Genomic DNA, 25909 nt, shown 5'->3' with positions numbered 1-25909 from the left:
TTGGTTCCTTCAATTCCATTAGTTGCCAGGCAGAGTAATATAGCTTCCTCAGTATAAAATATTCTTATGGCTTCTCATAATCCTTCCACCAGAAAACTCTATCATAGCAAATGGAAGATATTTTTAATTTGGGTCTGTACAAATAATCTAGATCCCTTTTCGGCACCTTTTGAGAAAGTTTTAGAATTTTTGGCTTCCCTTTTTGATCAAAGTGCTTCTGCTTCCACCATTAAAGTTCAATTAGTGGCCATTTCTAATTTCCGCAATGGCTACGATGACCATTCTTTAATTTCCCATCACTTATACAAAGTTTTTCTTAAAGGTGCCTTGCGTCTAAAGGCCACATTCATGGACTGTATATCTCCATGGAATCTGACTCTGGTTTTGCAACCTTTGGTACTCCCGCCCATTGAACCAGCAGTGACTTGCCATCTCAAATTTCTGTCATGGAAAACTCTTTTTCTAATAGCCATTACTTCTGCCAGAAGAGTTTCTGAGATCCAAGCATTATGTGTAAACCCCCCATATCTGATTTTTCATAAGGATAAGGTTTCATTGAGAACCAACCTTTCCTTTCCTCCTAAGGTGGTCTCAGAATCTAATGTTAATCAAACTATTGATTTGCCCATTTTCTTCCCCAGTTTATCCAATAAAGGTGAATATTGCTTGCATTTACTTGATGTTCACAAACAATTACATTTCTACCTTGACAGGACCAAAGAGTCCAGAAAATCGGAGCAGTTATTTGTTTCCTTTTCAGGTCTAACACTGGGAAAACCCATCTTAAAAGTTACCTTATTAAGATGGCTGAAAGATTGTGTTGCCTTCATTTATAATTTTAACAACCACAAGTTATCTGCACCTGTAAAAGTGCATTCCACCAGATCAATAGCCAGGACAGCTTTTTTCCACTCCAAGGCATCCATGGATAAAATATGTGCAGCCGCAACATGGGCTGCTCCACATACCTTTATCACTCATTAGAAATTGGATATTGTCTCCAAGGGAAGAGCATGCTTTGGCTCTATGGTTCTCAGGAATATCCTTCCATAAAGCCACCCGGGACCTAAAGTAGCTGTCCCATTAGTCAAGAATGAATAAAGATTGACAACATCAGATAAAGAGGTTATGTACTTACCATAATGTTCCATCTGTGTTGTCGATCTTCATTCATTCTTGACATCCCGTCCTCCTTCCCCCTCCTACAGATTTCCTGGAGGATCAGACACTTGTTCTGGGAACCTATAGGTTTTACCTTGGAAATGCTTCTACCTTTGTATATTTGTTCTTCTGCCATACTAGTTGGCTGCAAACACGATGTAACATAATGGAGAGAGGGGCATAGTGGGTAGAGTCTTAGCTCGAGAGTTTTTGTCTGGCACTAGCTGTATAACGGCCAAGCTGGTTCCGAAGATCAGAACCAAGTCTCACTAGTCAAGAATGAATGAAGATCAGCAACACAGATGGAGTGTTATGGTAAGTAAGTAACTTTTTGATCTTTGGGTCTTTATATCCTCAGAGATGACTGACTTCTTTCATATCTTTGCTGGAGTTTTCCAGATGCTCTTCCATCCTTTTCATCTATCACCCCTTTACTGTGCTTCCCTTTACGACTGACTCATGTTTTTTTCCTGAATGGATCCTCTCCCTTTTGGGAATCCTATTTTGACTCACATTTTCATTACTCTTTAAGAAGAATAAATTCTTTGAAAACATGACTACTAAAATGTCCTTGACACTGGCAAATGGTATCCCATTTTACATTTATTTAGAATTTGTATTTTTAAGCTTCTATAAGAGGATTTCTTTTCCTTCACATTCTTTTCATTTGTGTCAAAAAATGTTTTACCAAGGCATTATAGTGCATACTTTAATTTTTTGATATGTGACCAAGCTCTCTGAGCTTATGCCCTATGTCTGGGAAGACCTGAAGTGATAACACTGACTTGGGGGAATTTGTCCAGGACAGTAAGGAAAAGTTCTGTTATTTTGACTAGTAGGAAGAACTCTGTAAGTATATCTCAGGACAAATTCATTTGCCAGTACATTAGATGTGGTTACTGGTCCTTTATGTTTATGGTATTAGGTGACAGTCTTAAAAATGCAAGAGGATTTAGCCTAACCCCCTCTTGGATGGCTCAACAAATTCACACAGTATGCGTCCCCACCAGGGAACATGTGAGCTACTGTGCACATTCTTGTGAAGCTACTGTACAAGTGTGGCTTGGTTAATACTAAGAATTCATCCCTTGTCCTAGCACATCATGCCATGTAACTCTTTCAACATAACAGCAGACGAGACTGCATCCCTCCTCCTGGGGTGGTCTTGAGTTGGTATTGGGCCTTCACTTCCATCCTCTCTTTCTGGCTCCTCCAGTACATGTTGGTCATTGATCATGGGTCATCTGGATGACAGGAATTTCTCTCTGTTTCCTCTTTGCCACAGAACCAGCCAGGAGATCAGCACTTTGGCCAGTGGACTGTGAATGCAGTGCAGGGCTAGGTTTATTCTGTGTTGTGGAATCTGGACAACCACAGTGGTCTTTATGGTGCTACTTTACATGCAACAAGAAGTGAGTGTTGAAGTAGAATTTGATGTGTCACTGGCTTCAGAGACACTGAATGGCTCAAGGAATTATTTTGATATTAGACCCTTGTCATCAAACTCTGGAGTGGAGGACAGTCCCCATAAACCTGCTGATAAATTCACAGGTTTTTACTAAACTTACACTCAAGGAACCATTGAGAAGCTCAGTCACATCACCCAACACAAGTGGGAAACCAACAAGGTCCCTGCTAAGAAACCTTCCTCCACATATCCCAGCTGAAAATTTGTAATTACTCATCTAGTCATTCAGACTGTTTTTAAAGGTTGGTAGGGAAGTACAGTACCTGATATGCAAAGGCACTTTATTTCAAAAAATGAAAAAGGTTATGTCCTATACCTGATACATCATCTGGTGGTGTTGATATGGTAGTACAGATATGTCTACAGAGCAGGTCTTTATTTTACCACATGTCCTGCTTATGTGAATGAGTTAAAAGCATGCTACGCCATTCACAGCATGAAATGCTAAGCACAGATCACCCTCTCAGGCACCTCTATGACACCGAGTCAATAAGGTGTGCTTTTATTCTATCAGAGTGGCTAAGAGTGCTGAAACCTGATATTTTGGTGAAAACACATTGAGACCTGTCAAGTCAGTTTAGGAATTTAATGTGATACTTGCAAAATAAGGCATTATATTCAATGATGGGCCTAATAAGAGAGAAATAAACTGGGACTGTGATTCCCATTTGTTAATTAGGTAGGCACACTGGACACAGTCCATTTTCACTGGTGATCCAGAAACAGTGTCTGGTTAAGTGACTTGCTCAAGGTCACACTTGGCAAATGAGGGTTGAGGGTATCAAACTCCATATCATAGAAACTACAGCTCACAGTCTTACTTCTTTGAACCTTGAGATAACACAAAGGATAATTTGTGCAAGGTAGAAGGAGTTTTTAACCAAGAAAGAGTTGATCTACTTAGGAATACATGCCTGTGCTGACTGTGTTATATTAAGTGGAATGCTGTCTGTATGGTATGTGGCATTTATGCTAGATTTACCAAGGAAACTATGCTTCATTTTTTGGTATTGAAGGTAAGCCCATGATCAACATACAAAGCATTTGTTTGGTCCAGCTCCTGATGGAGAGTTGGATCATTATTATGTAATTTGTTAATTTTCCAAACTTGGCAGTTATCAACAAACTTGGGTAATTGCAGTCTGTTGATGTCAGCTTTCATGTCTCAGAAGTATATGCCAAAGAGAAGGGGAGTACAGGACAGAGCCCAGTGGAATACCACTGGTCTGGTTGCACTTTTTCAGTTTAGCAGTTATACACCTGATTGTGATGGTATGGGTTTAATCAGATAACTCATGCACTGCTTGTCAAATACGTACTTGGCTAACATTGAGCTGGCAGAGTTTGTCAATAATACCATCATGGGGGATAGTGTTAGAAACCTTGTAAAGGTCCAGGTAGGCAGTTTGGACTGTATGCTCCTCACCCATGGTCTCAGTAAGGATTCTAAAGTGCTGTATTAGGTAGAATAGGCATAATGTGCCTTTTGCAAAGCCAGTTGAATGTATCCAGGGATGTAGGGTCATCTGTGTCACAAAGGGAAATATTGTCAGCCTAGCTATCTGGAATTTTGTAAATAATTCTATGTCATTTGTGAATATTAATATGATTTATATAGAAATGTGACAGAGGGAGATACTGCCAGCACAGCTGTTTGGAATTTTTTAAATGGTTATGTGTCATTTGTGAATATCAACATGATTAATATGCTTGTGTTACAAATGTATTAGAACTGCATGTTACGTGTATATCAAACTGCTGGTACAAATGTGTGTGTGAAAAGGGTTTGTACAGTGCTGAGCTTAAATATGTATCCACAGTGTACCCTATTGGAAAAGAACAGAAATGTATATAAACTATTGTACCTGTGTGAATGTATATGTTTTAACAATGAAAACTAGAACATAGAGGGTTAACTTGCAAAACTTCAAGAAAATAGTTGAAATTAAATTGTTTTATAACTGCACTATGAAAGTTAGTTATATTGCAGCAAGGATACAGACTGTCTAAAACTAGGGAGCCTTCTGCATTGTGTTGTAAGTGTTTTATTGTTTTATGTCTTTTAGTTGCAGCAAAGATTTAAGAAGGATCCTTGTTTATGTGGTTTCACAGGGAGATGCTAAATGCTGGTAGTTTCTAAAATGGGGGGTTAGCTTGGGAATTAAGGTCGATTGACACAAAGTGATGCCATGCTGTCAGCTACCACAGCAGTAATATTTGATACTGATTTTGAACTCTGAAGTTATTGTGATGATTTACGGAGTATTTTCTTGTTCTTTTATTATTTAGTATTAAATATATTTAAACCTATCTTTGTGGCTGATATTTGTGAAAAATATTTAAGCTCTAATAGTGCTTGCATATTTATTTGGTACCACTGTGCAGGCCATATCTAATAGCCTTGCTTTTGGTCAGACTACCATTTGGATTAATAGTAACATTACACAGTAAGATTGGACACCCTTTGTTAAGGGCCTTAAAGTAGCTGATAAGAAGTTTTGGTGGCAGTGATAACTACCTTATAGTTTAGGCAGCAGGGGGCATAGCTAGTACATCTGTGCCAGTCTTTCTCAGGTTTGTGTCTGTAAAACAAATCTCCAAGAGTATGTGTGTCAGCTACTTGAGCAGGGACACAAAGCACTAGTTGGACAAAGAGTGTGTTGGAGGATGTGGCTTAGATCCCTGGCTAAGGACTTTACTCTATAGCTGTGCCAGTGGGTAGTCTTATTGGGGATCTGGAAAAAGAAGAAGAAGAAGAAACCAGCCCCACACTGACTGTGGTTTCTGTTTGCTCTTAAGGGAAATTGCACTTTACTGTTTGTGTGTACTTGTCATCCTCCCAGTGTGTACGCTCCCCACTGTTGCCAGTGGTAAGGATTGAGGCTCTTTGATTACTGAGCAAGTGTTAGGACATCACATATTGGTGGGCAGTGGTGGAATATCCACATCACATATTAATTGGCTTGTAATGGTGGGATATCCAACATATTAGGATTCAGTGGTGTGGATATTGAATTCCTGTAGCTTGTAAACAGTGGTCACTGAAGGTGTTTGTACTCTCAGTCAGCCACACAGTGAACATTCAGAGTTTCATATCACAATTGTTTGATTTTTTTTGTTAGCTTAGTTAGTCAGGGAGAGCAGGCAAGCATGTCAGAGAATTATGGCAAGCTGACAAAGAGCCATGTGCCAGGCTAAAAGACTGGTGCATGCTAACCTGACTAAAGCATAAATGATTGCAGCCTTGGGCACAATTGCATCACAGACCAGAAACCAGGAGGACAATCAGACTGGCCTTGGAGATGTACAACTCTCAGAAAATGGACAGTTCAACCTTTCCACACAGGACTTAAAAATCCATCTGGAGTTAAAGAGACTTGAACTGGAGGCCAAACGGTTAGAACTAGAATCAGCAGAGAAACTGTGTTGTCTGGAAGCTGAGGAAATGAGAGGCAGAGGCAACATGAGAAGGAGATGCTGACTCTTTGCCATGGTCATTGAGGTAATGGGGAAGGGAGTAATCAAACCCCAGAAGCCACAAAGGTCAGTACATTTCTTCCAAAGTTTACAGAGGGAGATAACTTTGACAGTTTTATTCATATGTTTGAACAGGTATGTAAGCAGTATAATGTTGACCAAGGGCTATGGGTACAGTTCCTGACCCCCTTACTCCATGGTAAAGCTGTAACTGGTATTTCTAAATTATCTGATACTGATTGCTTAAATTGTAATACTGTTAAAATTTGTCTTTTAGAGTGTTTTATGTTAACACCTGAAGCTTACAGAAAAAAGTTTTGTGACCATAGACGCAAGGCAGATGCAAGTGTGTGTGAATATATTGCTGAACTAAGCAATTAGTTTCATAGGTGGCTGAGTGGATGTCAGGTCACCACTTTTGAAGGGCTGGCAGAACTTTTGGTGAGGGAACAAGCCCTTAGCACTTTGCCTGAGGACATGAGAATCTGGTTGGCAGACAGGCAATGCAATATTGCAGATGAGAAGAAGGGAGACCTATACCTAGCAAGCAGGGCATCAGTGCACTGTTGCTCATGTGTCTAAGGGATTCCATGCTGAGCAGCCTAAACCACCCCAACAGTGTCTGCCAGTAGCAGGGGAAGCCACTAGTCCAGGTACACATCCAGGACCAAGGGTTAAATGCTTTAAATACAACCAGTGTGGCCATGTAGCATATAGATGTCCACGGAGGCAAGATGGGGAACAAAAGGTGGGAGAGCCAGTAAGTGGGAAAGACAGAATGCCAGCAGTAAGTTGTCTCGAGACAACAAGGATACCAAACTACCTCAAGAGGTTATATTCTATCCTAGTAAATGGGAAAGAGCCCACTGCTAAGAGAGACACAGCCTCTGACCTAACCATTGTGAAGCCTACAATGGTTAAAGGGGAGCACTACTTTCTTGGGCAGTCCACTCTAGTTAGAGCTTTAGGAGGGACCCTAGTCCAAATATCTTTGGCTAGGTTTCATCTTGACTGGGAGGGTGGAAAAGGAAACCAGCAAGTAGGTGTGTTTGAGGATATCCGAAGATGTTCTGATAGGGAATGATTTTGATAATGTAGTACCTTGTGTCCATGCAGTGACATGCAGTCAGGCTTGGAGATAATCATGTGGGTCTGGTAGCCTGGTGGAGACCCAAATGACAGCAGACCTGAAACCAGGACTGGTGTGGGGGTTACTTCAGAGAGGGAGATACTCTGTAGCAGTGAGACTGAAGGTGAACCACAGCTGCTTGTGGGCACTGATGTTCCCTTTGACATAGTGACTGCAAGGACAAAGGTGAGTAGTAGTACCCAGGCTTACAGTGAGGCACTGCTGTCAGAAAATACCAGACTTCCTGTGGAAGGGGAGCTGGGAAGGGTTACAAAGAGAGACTTGAGACAGGCTCAGCTCTCAGACCCTACATTACAAGGCCTGAGGGAGGTAGTTAGTGAGACACCTTATTCTCAAGGAAAAGGGGAATCTGTATACTGGGACAAAAGGTTACTGTATAGAGAGTAGATCCCTGAGGGAGGGTTAGAGGATGAGAAAAAACAGCAGTCGGTAGTGCCCAGAGCCTACCATCTGGCACTTCTAGCCATAGCCCATGATATTCCCTTTGCAGGTCATATGGGGATAAAGCGTACCAAGTGACATATTATGCAGACATTTTATTGGCCTGGGATTTCCAGGGATGTAACAGGGTACTGCAGGACTTGTAAACAGTACCAAAAGGTAGGCAAGGCAGGAGACAAGGTCAAAGCTCATTAGATACCTTTGCCTGTGATTGAGGAGCCATTTCAGAGGGTAGCAATGGATATTGTGGGGCCTCTGAGTACCCCAAGTTCCAGAGGGAAAAAGTATATCCTAGTGGTAGTAGATTATGCTGCCAGATACCCTGAAGTGGTGGCCCTTTCCTCCTTTGAGGCAGAAAAGGAGGCAAATGCTTTGTTAAAGATTTTCAGCAGGGTAGGTTTTCCAAAAGAAATACTGACTGAAAGAGGTGCCAAATTCCAGTTAGACCTGCTGGCTTGCCTGCGAAAATACTGTGGGGTGAAGCACCTAATTAAACTCTACACTAAAGAGCATGCTACAGGTGTTTGCAGACCAGATTAAGAGGGACTGGGACAAATATGTGCCCCATCTATTATTTGCTTACAGAGAGGTGCCCTAGAAATCCACAGTTTTTTTCCCCCCTTCGAGTAGCTGTATAGGCATAGGGTGATGGGACCCCTAGACTTGATTTGTGATGAGTGGGAGGTTGAGTGTGAATCTCACACGGAGTCTGTTGTGGCATATGTCCTAAACCTCAGGACAAGGCTCAGGGAACTCATGGGCTTGGCCCAGGAGAACCTGTCAGAAGCCCAACAGCAGAAAAAGGTCTGGTATGACAGGAATGCTCGAGTAGGAGAATACTCTGTAAGGCAGCAGGTTATGGTTTTCATTCCTGTCAGACACAACAAGCTGCAGGCAGCTTGGGAGGGACCCTTCAAAGTGGTAAGGAAGGTCAGTGATGTTAACTACATGGTAGAACTGCTAGGCAGGAGGCAGGGGCACAAACTATACCATGTTAACATGATGAAACCTTACCATGATAGAAAGGCCCTTGTGCTGAGTATTTGCAGTGGATGGCAGGAGGAGTCTGAGGGAGATCTGGTGACTGAACTCCTCATTGACGCTCATTCTGACACCACAGTGGAAGGAGTAGCAATGTCCCAGCAGCTATCCTCTACCCAGGTTTGAGAAATCCGAGCAGTGTTATAAGAGTTTGGGAACATGTTCACTGGGAAACCAGGGTGCACCCACCTGGTGCAGCACCATGTGGATACATGACCCCAAAGGCCTATTAAGCAGGCCCCTTATAGGGTGTCTGAGAGAGTCAACAGACTCTGAGGGAGGAGATACAGGAAATGTTGGAACTAGGGATAATCCAGGAGTACAGCAGTCCCTGGGCCTCCCTAGTGATGCTGGTACCAAAGAAAGGATGGCAGCACCATGCTCTGTGTAGATTACAGGAAATTAAATAGTCATACAGAGTCAGATGCTTATCCTATGCCTAGGACAGATGAAGCCCTAGAGCAGCTGGGTGGAGCTAAGTATCTTATCACTATTGATCTTAAAAAAGGGTTACTGGCAGGTACCCTTGACTCCCAACGCTATGGAGAGGTCAGCCTTTGTGACTCCTTTCAGCTTGTATGAGTTCACAAAGATGCCCTTTGGGATGAAAAATGCCCCAGCAACTTTCCAGAGGGTGGCAGATTGTATCCTAGCAGGAGCAGGAGATTTCGTCCTTGCTTACTTGGATGATATTACCATCTACAGCCATTCCTGGCAAGATCACCTTCAGTATGTCAGGGAGGTGCTGGGCAGACTACAGATGGCAGGGTTGACCATTAAGCCCAGTAAGTGTCATATGGGTATGGCAGAAGTCTCCTACCTGGGACATAGCGTGGGGAGTGGTAAGATCAGGCCAGAACCTGCCATAGTGTAAGCCATTCAGGCATGGCCTGCCCCTATTACCAAAAAGCAGGTGAGGGCATTCTTAAGGACAGTAGGGTACTACAGAAAGTTTGTCCACAATTATAGTACCATAGCTGCTCCCCTCACAGATCTGATAAGAAAAAACAGGCCAGATAAGGTAGTGTGGATTCCAGCATGTGAGTCAGCATTCTGGAAGCTTAAAGGAGCTTTGGGAAGAACCCCTGTGTTAGCCAGTCCAGATTACAGCAAAGAATTTGTTGTGCAGGTGGATGCTTCAAACCATGGGGGTGGGTGATGTACTCAGCTAGGTTTCCTCAGTAGGTGAAGAGCACCCAGTGGTATATCTTAGCCATAGACTCCAGCCCAGGAAGGAATGCTGTGCAGCTGTAGAAAAGGAATATCAAGCCATAGTGTGGGCACTGCAGAAACCACAGCATTATCTGTATGGAAGGACATTTACTGTAGTTACAGACCACAATCCCTTAAAATGGCTACATCGAGCCAGCCAGCAAATAGCTAAGTTACTAAGGTGGACCTAAGGGTTGCAGGCATATGAAATGGCAGTACAGCACCACAATGGAGTTAGTAATGCTAAAGCAGATGGGATCTCAAGACAAGGTATGGGGTAATGTATTCCCAGATAGGCTCACTCTCTCAAGCAATGTTTCTTAAGGGTCACTTGAAAAACTAGTGTGAGGTTTGGGGGGAGGGGAGAAATGTCACAAAAGGAAATATTGTCAGCCTAGCTATCTGGAATTTTGTAAATAATACTATATCATTTGTGAATATTAATATGATTTATATAGAAATGTGACAGAGGGAGATACTGCCAGCACAGCTGTCTGGTATTTTGTAAATGGTTATGTGTCATATATCAACATGATTCACATGCTTGTGTTACAGATGTATTAGAACTATATGTTATGTGTATATCAAACTACTGGTACAGAAGTGTGTGTGAAAAGGGTTTGTACAGTACATAGCTTAAATATGTAGCCACAGTGTACCCTACTGGAAAAGAACAGAAATGTATATAAACTATTGTACCTGTGAAAATGTATATATTTTAACAGTGGAAACTAGAACATAGAGGGTTAACTTGCAAAACTTCAAGAAAATAGTTGAAATTAAATTGTTTTATAACTGCACTATAAAAGTTAATTTCAATGCAGCAAGGAAAAAGGATGTCTAAAACTAGGGAGCCTTCTGCATTGTGTTGTAAGTGTTTAATTGTTTTATGTCTTCCAGCAGCTGCAAAGATTTAAGAAGGGTCCTTGTTTATGTGTTTTCACAGGGATATGCTAAATGCTGGTAGTTTCTAACAACGGGGGTTTACCTTGGGAATTAAGGTGAATTGACACAAAGTCATGCCATGCTGCCAGCTACCCCAGCAGTAATGTTTGATACTAATTTAAGAAATCTCTGAGAGAGAGGCTGGACATTTTGTATTTTGTCTTTTGACCTGGAAGCATCCACGGGAAACATCCACTCACCACATCTGTCTTGTACTAGGGTGCAGTAAATTATTTTAGATAGAGTTAGGAATATAGTAAAGATTTGTTTAGATGTTTTCTGTATTTATTTGAGACTGTCCTACAATATTGTTTTAAATATTTCCTGTGATTTTGAACTCTGAAGTTACTGTGAAGATTTACTGAGTATTTTCTTGTTCTTTTATTATTTAGTATTAAATATATTTAAACCTGTCTTTGTAGCTGATATTTGTGAGACATATTTAAGCTGTAAGAGTACTTACATATTTATTTGGTACCACTGTACAGGCCACTCCTAATAGCCTTGTTCTTGGTCAAACTACCATTTGGATTAATAGTAACATTACACAGTAAGATTGTACACCATTTGTTAAGGGCCTTAAAGTAGCTGATAAGGGTTTCTGGTGACAGTGATAACTACCTTATAGTCTGGGCAGAAGGGGGCATAGCTAGTAAACCTGTGCCAGCCTTTCCCAGGTGTATGTGTATAAAACAAATCTCCAAGAGTGTGTGTGTGTGTGTGTGTGTGTGTGTGTGTGTGTGTGTGTGTGTGTGTGTGTGTGTGTGTGTGTGTGTGTGTGTCGGCAGGGACATGAAGCCATGGCTGGACAGAGACAGTGCTGGAGGACATGGCTTGGAACCCTGACTAAGGCCTCAAATCTATAGCTGTGCCAGTGGGAAGTCTTACTGGGGATCTGGAGAAAGAGGGAGAACCCAACCCCAGACTGACTGTGGTCTCTGTGTGCTCTTAAGGGAAATTGCACTTTACTGTGTGTGTACTTGTCATCCTCCCAGTGTGTACATTCCCCACTGTTGAAAGTGGCTCCCTGATTACTGGGCCAATGTTGGGGCATCACAATCTATATAATTTACTAGTTTAGCTCTATTACATTCCATGGCTTTACAAGTAATAACAGTGAGACTAATATGCTTATAATTCCCAAAGTCAGTAGAAAGACCATGGTTAGAGTCCCAGCTTTGCATCCAGGCATTCATAGTTTGAGTACCACAACAGGCACCGTATGCAGAGGTACTATAACAGCTATTCTCCACTCCTTGTGGATGTAACCCGTGTTGAGACTCGGGACGAAGAATTGATGGAGGGGTTTTGCTAGATAGGAATTAGCAATTCTGAGCAGACATCTAGGAATCTTTTCAGGACCCATGGAATTTGTATTTTTAATTTTGGAAAGTGCAAGAAGGACTTGGAGAGGAAGTGTGAGGGGGAATGGGAGGAGAGAGAGAGAAGGGTGGGTGTGGTGAAGTTGGAAGAGAATTTGTCTGCAATAATATTAGCAATGTTCTTTGGATCTGAGATGAAGGAGGCCTTTGTGGTTGGCTCTTGAATTAGTTGCAATCCTGAGATGTTTTTTATTAGATCACTGCTTTAATAACCATTACACACGGCATGTATCCTGCTAAGAATACCATAATTTTGGGATATATCCTGCCAAGGAGACTACACATCTGGCCAGTATAAAAGCTTCATGCACCTTCCTTGCTCACCATACATCCGCCCTTAGCACCAACACGTGCTAGTATACATAAGCAGCATACAGACATGAAAATGTTTTTTTTTGCTGCTAGTCCACGCAAGCAAACCTGTCAGTGCTGCCATACAGTATGCTTCAGCTGAAGACCCTATTTGGGATCCGTCTTTTTTCTTGTTAATTTTTTTTGTCAGAAATCTTCTTATGCTATCAGAAAAGAAAAAGTGTCAAAATACTTTACAATGATTCTCACTCTTTCTGCTTGTCCTGTTTAGGGACCAGGTACATTAAATCATGTTTAGTTTGTCAGATGTTTACCCCCTAAAACTATTAGAAGTAGGTCAAACTCCCTTCCCATTTATTTAGAAAGTAGATGTCTTCTAGACTTGACATTTGTGGCCATGTCGCCATCCTCCTCTGCTCCAGACTTCCCCCTCCTTTGATTAAAAAAAGAAGTGAAAAGTGTCAAAAGAGATGATTGGCAAAAACCTTGGGTCTTCCTGTGGGGTCTTCCTGTCTTATATGGTCTTTAACTGACAACTCTGCTGAGGTGCATTTGCAGCCCCCGGACCAGCCATCTGCTTCTCCTGAGCCCTCTAACTCAACCTCATTGGTGGCTGCTATAGCCCCGGATAGTCCCATGTCTGCAAAGACCATGCATTTAGCTGAGACATCTTGCAATGGAAAACAAGGATTATTTTATCTGAGAATGAGGAAGGTATTCACCAGGTTCATGTAAGGGAAAACAGTGAAGGCTAGTTCATGAAGGTCAGGCCTATGGCTTCTGCTCCAGTGACCAAATATTTGAATACCCCAAAGAAACATACACAAAAAGCCAAACATATCACCTCTCTCTAGTACCTCTTCCAGTCAGAAAGGGAGCAAGAAAAAATTGTTTAATTTTGATCAGTGACTTTTTAAAGTTATTCAGTCCTTTCAGTACACTCTACCTGCTTCTTCCTCTTCCAAAACTAACCCTATTAAGAGGAAGAGAGTTCCTTCATTTCCTAAAGAAGAGGGTTTCTGTTATTGTGATAATGAAGAGCTTGATTTTAGCACCCAAATTCCTTCCCCCGCTGGGTGTGAATCTGAGGCAGGGGGTGTATTAGCCTATGACACCCTTAATGAGGAAGCTTGCTGTGGTGAAACGGTAACTAAAATGAAAGAGTTCTTCAAATGGGAGAGCAAAGAAGTTTGTAACTCCCAGAAGAGGTGCAGTGAGTCTGGAAGATACTTTTTCTGCTACTTCTATGTCCTCAGACTCTCAGTCACCAATCCCTGAAAAGCCTGACAGGTTTTATAGGGCTCCTGATTCGCATACGTACCTCTGTAAAAACCTTACTTCTTATCCTGCTGCCATATCTTTGCATGCTGACAAGATGATAGCCTTTCTGTCTTCTAACATAAATCCTAATGATAAAGACAGCAGAGCACTTGAACAGCTAAGATAAAAAGGTATATACTTTTGACGGGTCTATATTAGCAAAGCGAAAAACCCTATGCACAAATACCAAAACATCGACCCCTATACCGTGAACTGCAAAAATCCCGTACGCACTAAACCTCAAAAAAAATATCGAACTGTCATAGTCGGCCAACCCCCACCACCCGCTACAGACTAACTACCAAAACAAAATAAATAAACCACATACATACACTAACCAAAACCTACTTCTAACCTAAACTAAAGCACCAAAACCCTACCTCTAACACTACACTAAACCCCACAAACACAACTATCTATGCACTCTCCTTAACCCCTCCCTAACCCTAAGGTCTGTAACTACCACAAATATCCCCTACAGACATACACCTAAACAAAAGCACCAAAACCCTACCTCCAACACTACATTAAACCCCACAAACACAACTATCTATGCACTCTCCTTAACCCCTCTCTAACCCTAAGGTCCATAACTACCGCACACGTCCCCTACAGACATACATCTAAATAAAATAAATAATAGACATACATACACTTAAAAAACCCTACACCTAACACTACAGTAACTCTTACATACAGTACCTATCTATGCACTTACCTTAACCCAGATCCTAACACTAAAGTCCTATCTATTGCACACTTACCTTACGGAGCTGTACCGCAGACAGGCCAACCAAAACAAATCAACATTTCGAAATTCGCGGTTTTGACTGTTCGGGGTTTATGTACTTCGCGCAATACGGTTCGACGTCTTTGTATTCACCTTAAGGGATTTTCGATTGTGTAATAGGAACCCACTTTTGACACCTTAGAATTTAGATACATAAACTGTCAGGCACACATGTCCAATGTTTTAACAAGAAACATCTTTATTGAATTATCATTTATGACACAGGCAGTCATACATTTATGTAAATGAAAACAAACCACATTGACATATTTTTAGTTGCAGACAGTTATTATACATGACATATAATCTTCTATACAGTCATTGTCAATCTAACATTACATAGCTCATTCAGTTTAGACTTTCCCTTAAACCTCATTCTTCCTCCAAAACATTATTCTGCATGTATTGTTACCACAATTCCAGTTTTTGTTTTTCTATGCAATTTGCTCCTACCCTTTTCTAAAGATCTGACTTGCAGTTCTTTTATCTCTGTTACTATATTCATTACTTCTGCTATGGTTGGTTTAGACTTTGATTTCCATTTTCTAGTAATTGCGTTTTTGGCAGCCACCAGAATTAAAATCAGCATGGCCTTATTATATACATGTCACAGCTTGAAATAATCTTTTTCATAGTTACACCAATTTGCTCATCCAGTATTTCTGATGGAATACTTTGCAGAGAATTTTTAAATTCTACCAACTCACTATACTCCTCAAAAATATGTTCCCAGTTATCTCTTTCTTCCCCATCACACCTCCAACATTTGCAATCTACCTGATGTAAAATTATTTGGAGTCTGCATGGGGTATAAACATACCCTATGGAGACACTTCCAAGCAGAGATCCTAAATCTTCTAGACTTTGTTCCATACTTGGGAGCCATACATATATCCTCTCATTGTTTCATTATGAATTACTTATCCAGTCTCTCTTCCCAGTCCTAACCTTTTATGATTGATCCCTATAGTTATTATTATGCAACATTTTATATACCCTACTAATTATCCATTTTAATAGCAACTTCTGGTCTAGAGTCTACTAAAAGTTATACTAGCGCTGGTCTTTCACTAAGGACCCCCTATTCCTTTTTCTTTACCTTTACACTGATGTCAGTCCTTGATAGGGAAGGCAGTTTCTAGCCTGTGGTCCAAGTGTATTCTTGGCCTCTTCCCATTCTGTTATCTTTCCTTCTCTAATTATTTGCTTTCACCGTCTTGGTTCATTTGCCAGTTTTCTCCAGGTAATTCCCGCTCCCTTATTAAAAATAAAAAAATTCATCTGGAACCAGAATGGTTACAGTTAAAAACTTTTATTACTCTAGTACAGCACTTTAACAGTTTCTTCAGGCATAAAACAATTAATTGAAACATACTTCATTTATATAGAAAAGTAAAATCACATGACCAGTTCACAATTAAAAATTAAAGTGACAGAGTTCAATTTACCTTACTATCCAATTATTTTAAAATAGGCTTAATGCAAACTGTCCCATTTAAGCCTGGAGCCACATCCATTTAGCTTTTTCCTTCTCAGTAAAATTAATTAAATCTCCTCCTCTAATTTATTTATAAACAATTTGCAAAATCATACATTTGAATCGATGTGATGTACTTGTTCTGCTTATATGTTTGTATAGCGCATTAGTTTGTACATTTCAAATAATTTCAGACAAATGATCTCCTATTCATTCTTTCAATTTATGATTAGTTTTTCCTATATAATATGCCTTGCATATCTCATATTTTGCCATATTAACTGAATTCTTTGTATCACAGGTACCATAAGCATATAATATAAAAGTACTACCATATACTGGGTATGTTATATATTTCTCTGTATATATATCTATAGGTACAAGAAACACATTTATTACATCTAAAAGTTCCTTGTTTATTGCTCCTTAACACATAATTAGTTCTTGGCTGTTCTAAATAACACAATTTGTCTTTCAAATTGCAATATCTTTTATACCCAAAACTTGGTTCTTTCTCTAATGCATTCTTTATTTCCAGTATATGATATACTAAAGGTAATGCGTCTTGATTATCATCTTAACCCCCTCAGTATGTCTATTATAAATAAGCATACATCTACACCTATTATTTTTACGTGTTGAGGCTATATTAGTAGTATGCAATTCTGAAAAAAATGGGTCTAGCTTCAGTATTCCTTTTGTCCTTGATGTCTCGTCCTATCATATTTATACATTCCTTATGGCAGCCTCTCTGAACAAACAAATTCATTGTTATATCCATCTGAGAATCCATATTAACATTTAAGGTGTTCAGTTTAGCTATACGTAAGATCTGTTTTTTAACAACATTATTAAAAATAAAAGGGGGGGGTGCATGCTAGTCTTATGCAACTAAGTATTTTTTAACTTCCTTTCTATACAAAGTAGTATCTAGTTTTCCTTGATCATTCTGAATTAATGTTATATCCAAAAAATCTGTTTGAGTGTCTAGTATTGTTTTATTGAAAGATTAAAAAGTCTGCTGTGTTATGTACGTAATTTATAAATTCATCAAATACTACTAACGTACCTCCCCATATCATAAATAAATCGTCCACAAATCTCTTATAAAAGAGGATGTTATCATAATATGAGTTCACATTTTCAGAAAGAACAGATTGCTTTCCCAAAACATAAGTAACGATATTCGCATACTTGTTGCCAGCTGGATTGCCCATTGCCACCCCCTTATTTTGCTTAAAATATTGTTTTTGAAACATAACAATGTTATTAGTTAGAATAACAGTTAATAATTCACATACTGTATTTGTATGTTCTCTACTAAAACATGTTAAAGATGAAACAAATGTAAGCCCATCAGTGTAAAAACATTATGGCCCTCATATGTGCTCTAAATGACCCAAATCAACTTTGGTCTCTAGGCAATTCTGTTATGTGGTACATAAACCAGGGGACAAGATCATATCCGCTTTGCAAGCTAGCCATGATTGCCTGGGACATAGCATTTCAGCACAGCTTATTCCTTCAGGCAACATACATTCTTTCAACACAGAACACAATAGCAAACTCCTTCAGAAAACCCAGAATGGACCCCTGCAAGAGGATGCTACACAGGAGGCCTACCTGTACATAGTCCACCAGTGGAGAATCCCTCAAATGGATTTATTTGCCTCCAAAATAAATAGACAGCTGAAACAATTGTCTTCCAGGACACCTTGCAAAGAAGCCTGGAAAAGTGATGCCTTTCCTATTCTGTGGATGGGGAGTTTCTGAATGCCTTTCCCCTTTCCAAGTCCTTGCAAAGATCAGGAAGTATTGTTTCACTCATTAAAGGATTTGTGTTTGGTGTACTCTCAACATTTTCTTTGGTAGTCTGTTTTTTATGCCGACGGCTTGTGAATTTATTTATCAGGAAGGACTGGCAAACATATTACTGGTGCTTTCCTTTTAGCCCAGACAGTACTTGTGTTCCTTTCTCATGAAACTGGCAAGGGGCCAGTTACCAAAGAATTTCCAACAGAATGGACTTACATGGGATGACATCTCAGATTCATCTCAAGACAAATAGAACAGATTATAGGTTTTTGGCCATTTTAAGTTACCTTTTTCATGGGGTTTGCAACTGGCACTTATCCAAATGGGGAAGAAAATCATTGGTGCCAAAATGGAGCACAGGACACATCTCAAGTGAGAGCATCCCTGTTTCTCCAGAACCTGTGTGAATTGCTCAATTTTGACCTACCATAAACTTCCATAAAAGTACATCTTTTCACAATTTAAGGCGGTCTCCCCTTTCCTCATTATGCCAAGTTGAGCATTTTTTAAAGGGAGTTGCATGTCAAACCACCAAGAAAAGATGTGACTCCTTAGAATTTGTATTTTGTTTTACAAAAATAAAATATACTTCCCTTTTAACTTGAAACCAGCTGTTTTCTAAAGTATATAACCTGGAAGACTGTCCTGCTGGTAGAGTTGACTTTCACTAGATGGGTAACTGAATTACGAGCTGTTATATGTCTATTCAGTCTTTTTTTTTTTGAGCTTTCACAAGGAAAGAGTAGCTTTCATTCCTTAAAGTTGTCTCAGATTTTACCTTTAATTAAACTATTCATCTCCATGTTTTTTTCTCCTGATTCTCAAAACAAGAAAGAAATTATTATTCATTGCCTTTATGATAAAATGCAGCTTAGTTTCATCCAGATAATATCTCAAGACTTCAGAAAATCTAATCAACTTTTTCTATATTATGATGGCAAGAAATGGACAGACAGCTTCTAAATAAACTCCATTTATATGGCTTTCCACTCTCCATTCAGTTTCTGCTGTATTAACCCAGGCAAAAATCCCCATGAGAGAGTCAAGGATCATTCTGCTAGTGTCACAGTCACCTCTGGGGCTTTCTGGAAGGGTGTGGATTCTAGCTACATTTTGGAAGCAGCTACATGTTCATGTCCTCAAGCAGTTACCAAATATTGCAAACTGAATGTTGTTTCCAGAGCCAGAGTGGGCTTTGCTGAAGCTGTTTTTCAAGGCATTTTGGACTCTCATCCTTCCTCTAACCACCTTTTCTTGAGCTTTGGCAGTTATCCTATATATAACCGCAACAGTGATCTAATGAAGAACATTTGTGCAGTTAATTTACATGACAGTAGATGTTTAAACAGATCAGTGTTGCAGTGCTGATACTCTGCCTCCATACCCATGAGTAATTCCCTTGTAGGCCAGAATGGGTATCCTCATTTTTTCTCTTTTGATAAGACTTCAGTAGGAGCAATAGGCATTAGCCTCCCTTTCTAGGGTCAAGAAAAACTCTTGAGTTTTGGTACATACATACATACTTCTGCCCTGTATTGATCCCTCTACTTGTGATAATGACAGTTGTACATAAAGTGAGTAATGTGCCTAAAGCCTTGTAGACTGTCTTGACATATGGGATCCTTGGCAGGATGCATCCTAGATGTGCAGTATCCTTGGCAGAATATGTCCCTTATGTAATGGATACTGTGATAGTGACCTATTTGAATCTACTGTTATGATAAGTTAACTATACAACTGTGCTTTTATAGTAAGCCTTGCATTTTCTAATGGCAAGTTTGATGGTCTTACCAGTTTTAAATCCTTTTAATAATGGTGAATTTGGGGTAGGTTTTACATATGGCCAGGAGCTTTTTTGTTCCTTATGGAGTTTGTTGCTGAGGGAGTTGCATCATATGGATTTAGTTTTAAACTTGTCATAATGGTTATGTGAAATGGGTGCAGATGCCTTAATACATCTAACCAAGAGGGAGTACATTTTAGGAGTAGACAGCAACCTCCAGTTCAGGGTTTGCTGGGGAGCGATAAGATTTCTGAATATCAGTAATTTTTTTTAAGAGTGATCCCTGAATGTAGAGGAGTTTCTAGGGGCTGAAAAGCAATTTTCAGGGAGAAGATCACAGCAAGATAGTCAGATTTGACTAGGGAGGGGATAAGTGTGGTGGTTCAACTGCGGGAAATGTGTGAGGACAGATCTAGCAGATTAACACCTCTGGTGGGGAAGCGGACAGTGTGATGACATGTATTGGCAATGGGTACTTACAAACTCTAGAAATCTCTAGGTATATGTGTTGTTGGTGGTATACATTTATCAGTTTGTCATCTGAAAGAAAGACTTGTTTCAATGGTTAACTTTGGTAACTGGCCAAGATATTATGCATCATAGATGGGATTCTTTACTTACCTGTAATGGGATAATTAATTTTATTGAGCCTTCCCTTTTTGCAGCCAAACCCTTCATAGGTTCCAATGAGGGATGCTTCATTTTTGGGTTGGGAAGTTCACCTAACCTACAGCAAAGAGGGAGGAATATTGTTCCCTCTGGAGAAGGTCTCCACATCAGCCATTTAAAACTAAGGGGAAGTGGTCCTGTCTGTAAATAACTCTGGAAAAGGAGCGCTTTCTAGGGTCTGTCCTCTTAGTTTAGCAACCATTGTATTGTGCAGTGTGTAAAATAAACAAGGAGACATAAACCATACCACCTAACCAGGGAAGTGATGATTATCCAGCACAGTGCGATAGACAAAAACATCATTCAGTTTAATTGATTCGTACAATAAAAATCCACTGAGCGCTTTCACCCATCTATCTGGTGGGTTTCATCAGAGTACACAACCACAGGAGCAGCTGCCTTAAATATTAGAAGTTAATTACAATCAACGTAATTGATCAATTGATTAATTAGAAAAAAATCAACATTTTGATAAAACACCATCAATTTTAGAACTCTAAAAATCTACGTGTGTTCAAACATTCTTTATAATAAATAAGATATAATGGTAGTCCCAAAAGGAAGGGAAAGTGTAAACCAGAAATTAATATCATGTCCCTCTACATTATTATACTAATGAACTAAATATAAAATATATATGTGTGTATATATTCCTTGTGATATGATTCATAGCGATGTAAATTATTGTAATTGTAATGAAAAACCCAATTTAATTGTATAAAATAAAAAATAAAATGAGGACTTTTTATAAATAATATTATGTAATAGATAATATATATATATATTAAAATAAAAAATAAATATATGTATAAAAATTGTACATATATATAACTAATGCAATGTGTAGTAAGGCTAAATATATATACTAGTACTGCTAAAATTAAAAACATGTTAATATAAATATATATATAAAAAACTTATGTATAAATAAATATACTAATATCTGTGTAGTGTAAAACTAAAATTAGACATGAATGTTAGGAAACTTGAGTTAGAAGTGTAAATATAAAATTTGTTAATGGCTTAAAAATTAATTTAATAAAACTAAAAATGCCTATATTCCAACATTTAAAAAAACTTCATAAACTTTATATAAGAATTTGTGGGATAAAAAATAATGCAATATAAAACATGTGTTAGATAATGCATGATTTCATTTTTAAAAAGCTACTGATGGAGATGTAATCATTTATACCAGGCTTACTGTTTGCATTTAATCGTAATTGCCATAGACATTCTTTCATTTCTAGTAAGTTGTTTACATCTCCTTCCTTTGAGCATATTTCTGGTACTCTATCAATCACAAAGAATAAAAATTTACTAAAATCTGAACATGTTGTACTATGCGTATACAGTGCATTTGTTGTTTTTTTTCCCTTATATCCCTATTTTTATATTTATATATATATATATTTATATTAACATGTTTTGTAATTAACTTCTAATATTTAAGGCGGCTGCTCCTGTGGTTGTGTACTCTGATGAAACCCACCAGATAGATGGGTGAAAGCGCTCAGTGGATTTTTATTGTACGAATCAATTAAACTATAGTGTGTTTAGTGACATAGTGTTGCTTATTTCTTATTACTACTTTTATGTTTTTTTGTTTTAAAAACATCACTCAGTCAGTAGTTCATGCCCTTGAAGAAGTGAATGAGATGGCAGTTCATCTCCTGGAAATTGTTCAGGAAAATGTTCTCAGTTAGTGACTTTTCCTGTGAAAGTCTGGATGTTGATGCCATTTAAGATAATGTGGTTCTTTTTCTGTCCTGTTTGGTTCAGCAAGGCAGCAGGGTGATAGTGTGGTAGATGAGTACTCTTTTCCATCCTAAAGGAGATTCTTGCATGCATTCCCACTGATTTCACACTGCATCTCAAAGGTCAAGTAAGAAAAAAAAATCTCATTCTGTATCTCCCTAGTGGATGAAAATGGCACATCTTCAGGCTGTAAAGTAGCCAGTAATACATTAAACACTTCTGGAGTAAGGTTAATACCATGCCTAGAGTGACACCTGTCTCTATCGAGGCCTGTTCTTGATATCATTTGAGCTTGCCAGATTTGCTGTCTGAGATCTCTGTGGTTATTGAAGTTGTTAAGAAACTCTTTACTTGGCAGACCTATGCTTCCATTTGAAAACAGCTGTCCATTTGAGTGGAATGGTACCTTGCTGTCCCCTAGTCAGTTAGCTAGCAGGTGATCTTATGTTTTAGGTGTGCATATGTGGTTCTCTTTTTCTCATGGTTAGGGTTGCAAATATCAACTATTTCTTCACATCATGACCTTGTAAAGAGCAGAATTATGGCCCAGTACTGTTTGGTTAGAAAGTTTCCTAAAAGAATCTTTCATCTCAATGCTTCCTTGAAAAATCCTTCATCTCCGTGGAATTTCATCTTCATAGCTGCCTGGCTTGTCTATTTAGAATTCAAGTTGGCTTGCTCAGTGGCATTGAATTTCATGTTTTGGAGAGCCCATTCCTTGTGTCCATCACTTTCACCTTCAGCATCCTGTAGCTTCGGGTTCTTGTGTGTCAGGAACCATATCAGGCCTTTTACAAAGATAATGTATATATCAGGATAAACTCATGAAACTGGTTTCAAAGTTTTCTTTGAACCAGTAGCTCCTGCTTCCAGTTTTCTTTGCAGCACCAGAAACCAGACGAGAGAGGGTCCATCACAACCCTTGTTATTTCCTGGCAGTTCACGTGCTACCAGAACTGGATACAGCAGTTTGAGTGCACAGTTGTCCATTTCATTTACTCCAGGAAGGGAAGGTCTTGAAGTTGCCATGTAGCCACTTTATTAGTGCATTACTAACTACATTATTTGTTTTTTAATTAGCAGGCTATTAATCAATTGGCTGCAGCTAAAACTTCACCAGAGTAGGAATGACTTCCATTGTTTACTCCAAGAGTGTTTTCATTGCAAGTATATGTGCTTCATAAAGCATCACTGTTGAAATAATGTCTCAAGGGAGTTGAGTTATTTTTGAGCAGTCAGTACTCTAGGACTCTAGTGACTGAACTCTGTTGTTGTGCAGTCCTCCAGTTCTTTTGACCTTGGTTATTACCACTTGGAGTTGTGCCCAACCAAGGACCCACCAGAGGGATTTAAGAAATATGTTCTTATTGTATGAGTTAATCTATTAGAAAACCCATCCTCCACCACTACCACCCCATGAATGAGTGTATCTTACATCACATGCAACTGTTACAGTTTCCTTTATGTTGGCAAACATTTATTTTTGTACTATTTATTTAATTATGTTAGGGCAAATCCACATTACTTCTTGATTTACAGGAAGGTGCTCACTGCTAGTAAGAGGACTGACTTGTAGACTATCAAGGCATGCAATTTATGATTATACAGGCATTGCATTACATCGTGGTGTAGGTTTTTTTCCATTTTTAATTTCTCCAAGTCTTTTGGGTTTCTAATACCTTGATGGGAATGGACCCCATTCCTAAGTCAAAGTACTATTAAAGTTTATGAAATTAGTATTGTTTCACTCATTGATGTCAGCCAAAAGTGCTCTTTGCAGCACCCACAATCTGGCCAGTAATGACTCCTTCTGCAATTCGTACAGTGTTACATGAACTGGCAACATATCTAAATACGATTGTAAATTCTTTTTTATAAGACCCATTGCTCCTACTGCTATTGGAACTGTCTGAGTATATTCCTTCCACATGGCTCTCATTTCTGCCTGCAGATCCAGGTATTTTATGACTTTGCGTCTCTCTCTACGCAAGACACTGTAGTTACTGGGTGTGGCAATTTCAATGATCAATGCTACTTTTGTCTTCTTTTCTTGGACCACTATATCCGGTTTTCTAGCATATATCTTTTGAACTGTTGGTATTGAGTGATCCCATGTAATATAAACTTCATCATTTTCTAAGATTCTTTGTGGCTCATGTTTCCAGTGTTTTTCAGCCACTTCATTACCATAATGTTTGCACAATCTCCAGTGTAACAGTCTCACCACATTATTATGCCTTACAGTATAAAGTCCCTCTGACATTAGTGTGTCACAACCAGCAACAAGGTGAGTGACTGTTTCCAATTTGGTTTTAGAAAACCTACATTTGTCTGTTTCTCTCACATATTCAATGGACTTTGTAAACCAGCATGTACATAGCCCACTATCTTGGGCTACCAATATTAACCTTTCATTTCTTGGTTTGAATTTATCTCTTCTTGACCATTCCTGCGTTCATTCTTGAGCAATATCAGGCTCTTCCAGAAGCTTTCTATACTTGCAACTATATTTATGTTTTTTCCACATTTCTTGTCTTCCCATCTGGTCCTTCACTTTATATTCTTTCTTTTGTTTTTTGGCACATTCAGTTGCTGCCTAGTTTTTATCCACTTCTGGTTTGATTTCCATTCCTGCTTGATGTCGATATGCTTCTGATAAATTTAGCAGAGATGCCATCTTAGATTTATTCTCCTCATGTTTCAAAACTTTCACTACATTTGGATCTTGTGAGGTCAGTAAATATGTGTGGAGTCCCACGATTGCAGATCTATACATGTAATCAATTTCAAGGAGGCCCATCCCTCCTTCGGAATGGAGGAATATATAATCTTCGTATACACTAATTTTATAAATCATTTGGTAAGCATGATGCATCCTTTTTGTTTTAATATCCAGTCTGTCCAACACTTTTTGGGGCCAGTCAATCACTCCAAAACTAAAAGTTAGGACAGGAAGAACAAACTGATTTATAGCTTGCATCTTTTTCCTAGATGTCAATGCTGTTTTCAGGATTCATTTAAGTCTTCTAAAGTACTCCTTACTGAGTCTTATTCACATTTGTTCATGTTTTACTGCTGATCCTTCATCAATTCCCAAGTATTCATACACTCCCTCTTGCTCAAGTTCTTTTATATCACATTTTCCTGGTGCTGCAGTTTTCCTTTTTTAAATGTTGCTTTTGCACATTTATCAAGACCAAATGACATTCCAATATCATCTGAAAAAGTTTTTACAACCTGCAGCTGTGCTTTCAGTTCCTCATCTGATGACCTATACAGTTTTAAATCATTAACAAAAAGAAGATGAGAACTCATTAGACATTGTTTTTTTTTTCTAGGAGCCAAATTGTAGCCATGGCTTAAGCTGTTAAGTAAACAGCTTAATGGATTAATGGCAAGGCAGAATAGCAACGGCGACAAAGAGTCACCCTGGAATATCCCCCTTTGAAATTTAATCCCTGGGATAATAATCTGTCCTTTATCATGGCTTAATTGCAAAGTGGTCTGCCACTGTTTCATGGTTACTATAATGTAGTCAATCCGTGTAGGGTATGTCTTATACATTTTTAAGCACTGTTTTATCCATGAATGTGGGATACTATCAAATGCTTTTTTGTAGTCAATCCATGCCATACTTATATTCTTCCCCTTCTTACAGTTCTTCACTATAACTTTGTTTAACAACAAATGATTCTTTCTTCCATGTGA

At 39.0% G+C, this 25909-nt stretch overlaps 1 protein-coding gene across 6 annotated transcripts in view; it reads right to left on the bottom strand.

Moving 5' to 3' along the window:
- The window catches only part of SLC16A4 (solute carrier family 16 member 4), a 439791-nt gene that overhangs the window by 83397 nt on the left and 330485 nt on the right, over nucleotides 1–25909 (bottom strand). The window contains exon 9 of one of the 6 annotated variants that reach the window (XM_044076899.1): nucleotides 14736–14836. The exons of the other annotated variants lie outside the window; for them this stretch is intronic. Coding sequence (XP_043932834.1) covers nucleotides 14751–14836 — 86 coding nt within the window. The 3' untranslated portion in view covers nucleotides 14736–14750. Of the gene's footprint in view, nucleotides 1–14735; nucleotides 14837–25909 lie in introns of those variants that run through there. 6 annotated transcript variants of the gene reach the window in all.

Source organism: Protopterus annectens, chromosome 7.part0 (genome assembly GCF_019279795.1).
Source record: "Protopterus annectens isolate FY-2018-M chromosome 7.part0, PAN1.0, whole genome shotgun sequence".
NCBI lineage: Eukaryota > Metazoa > Chordata > Ceratodontiformes > Protopteridae > Protopterus > Protopterus annectens.
This window is presented reverse-complemented; position numbering and strand designations above follow the sequence as displayed.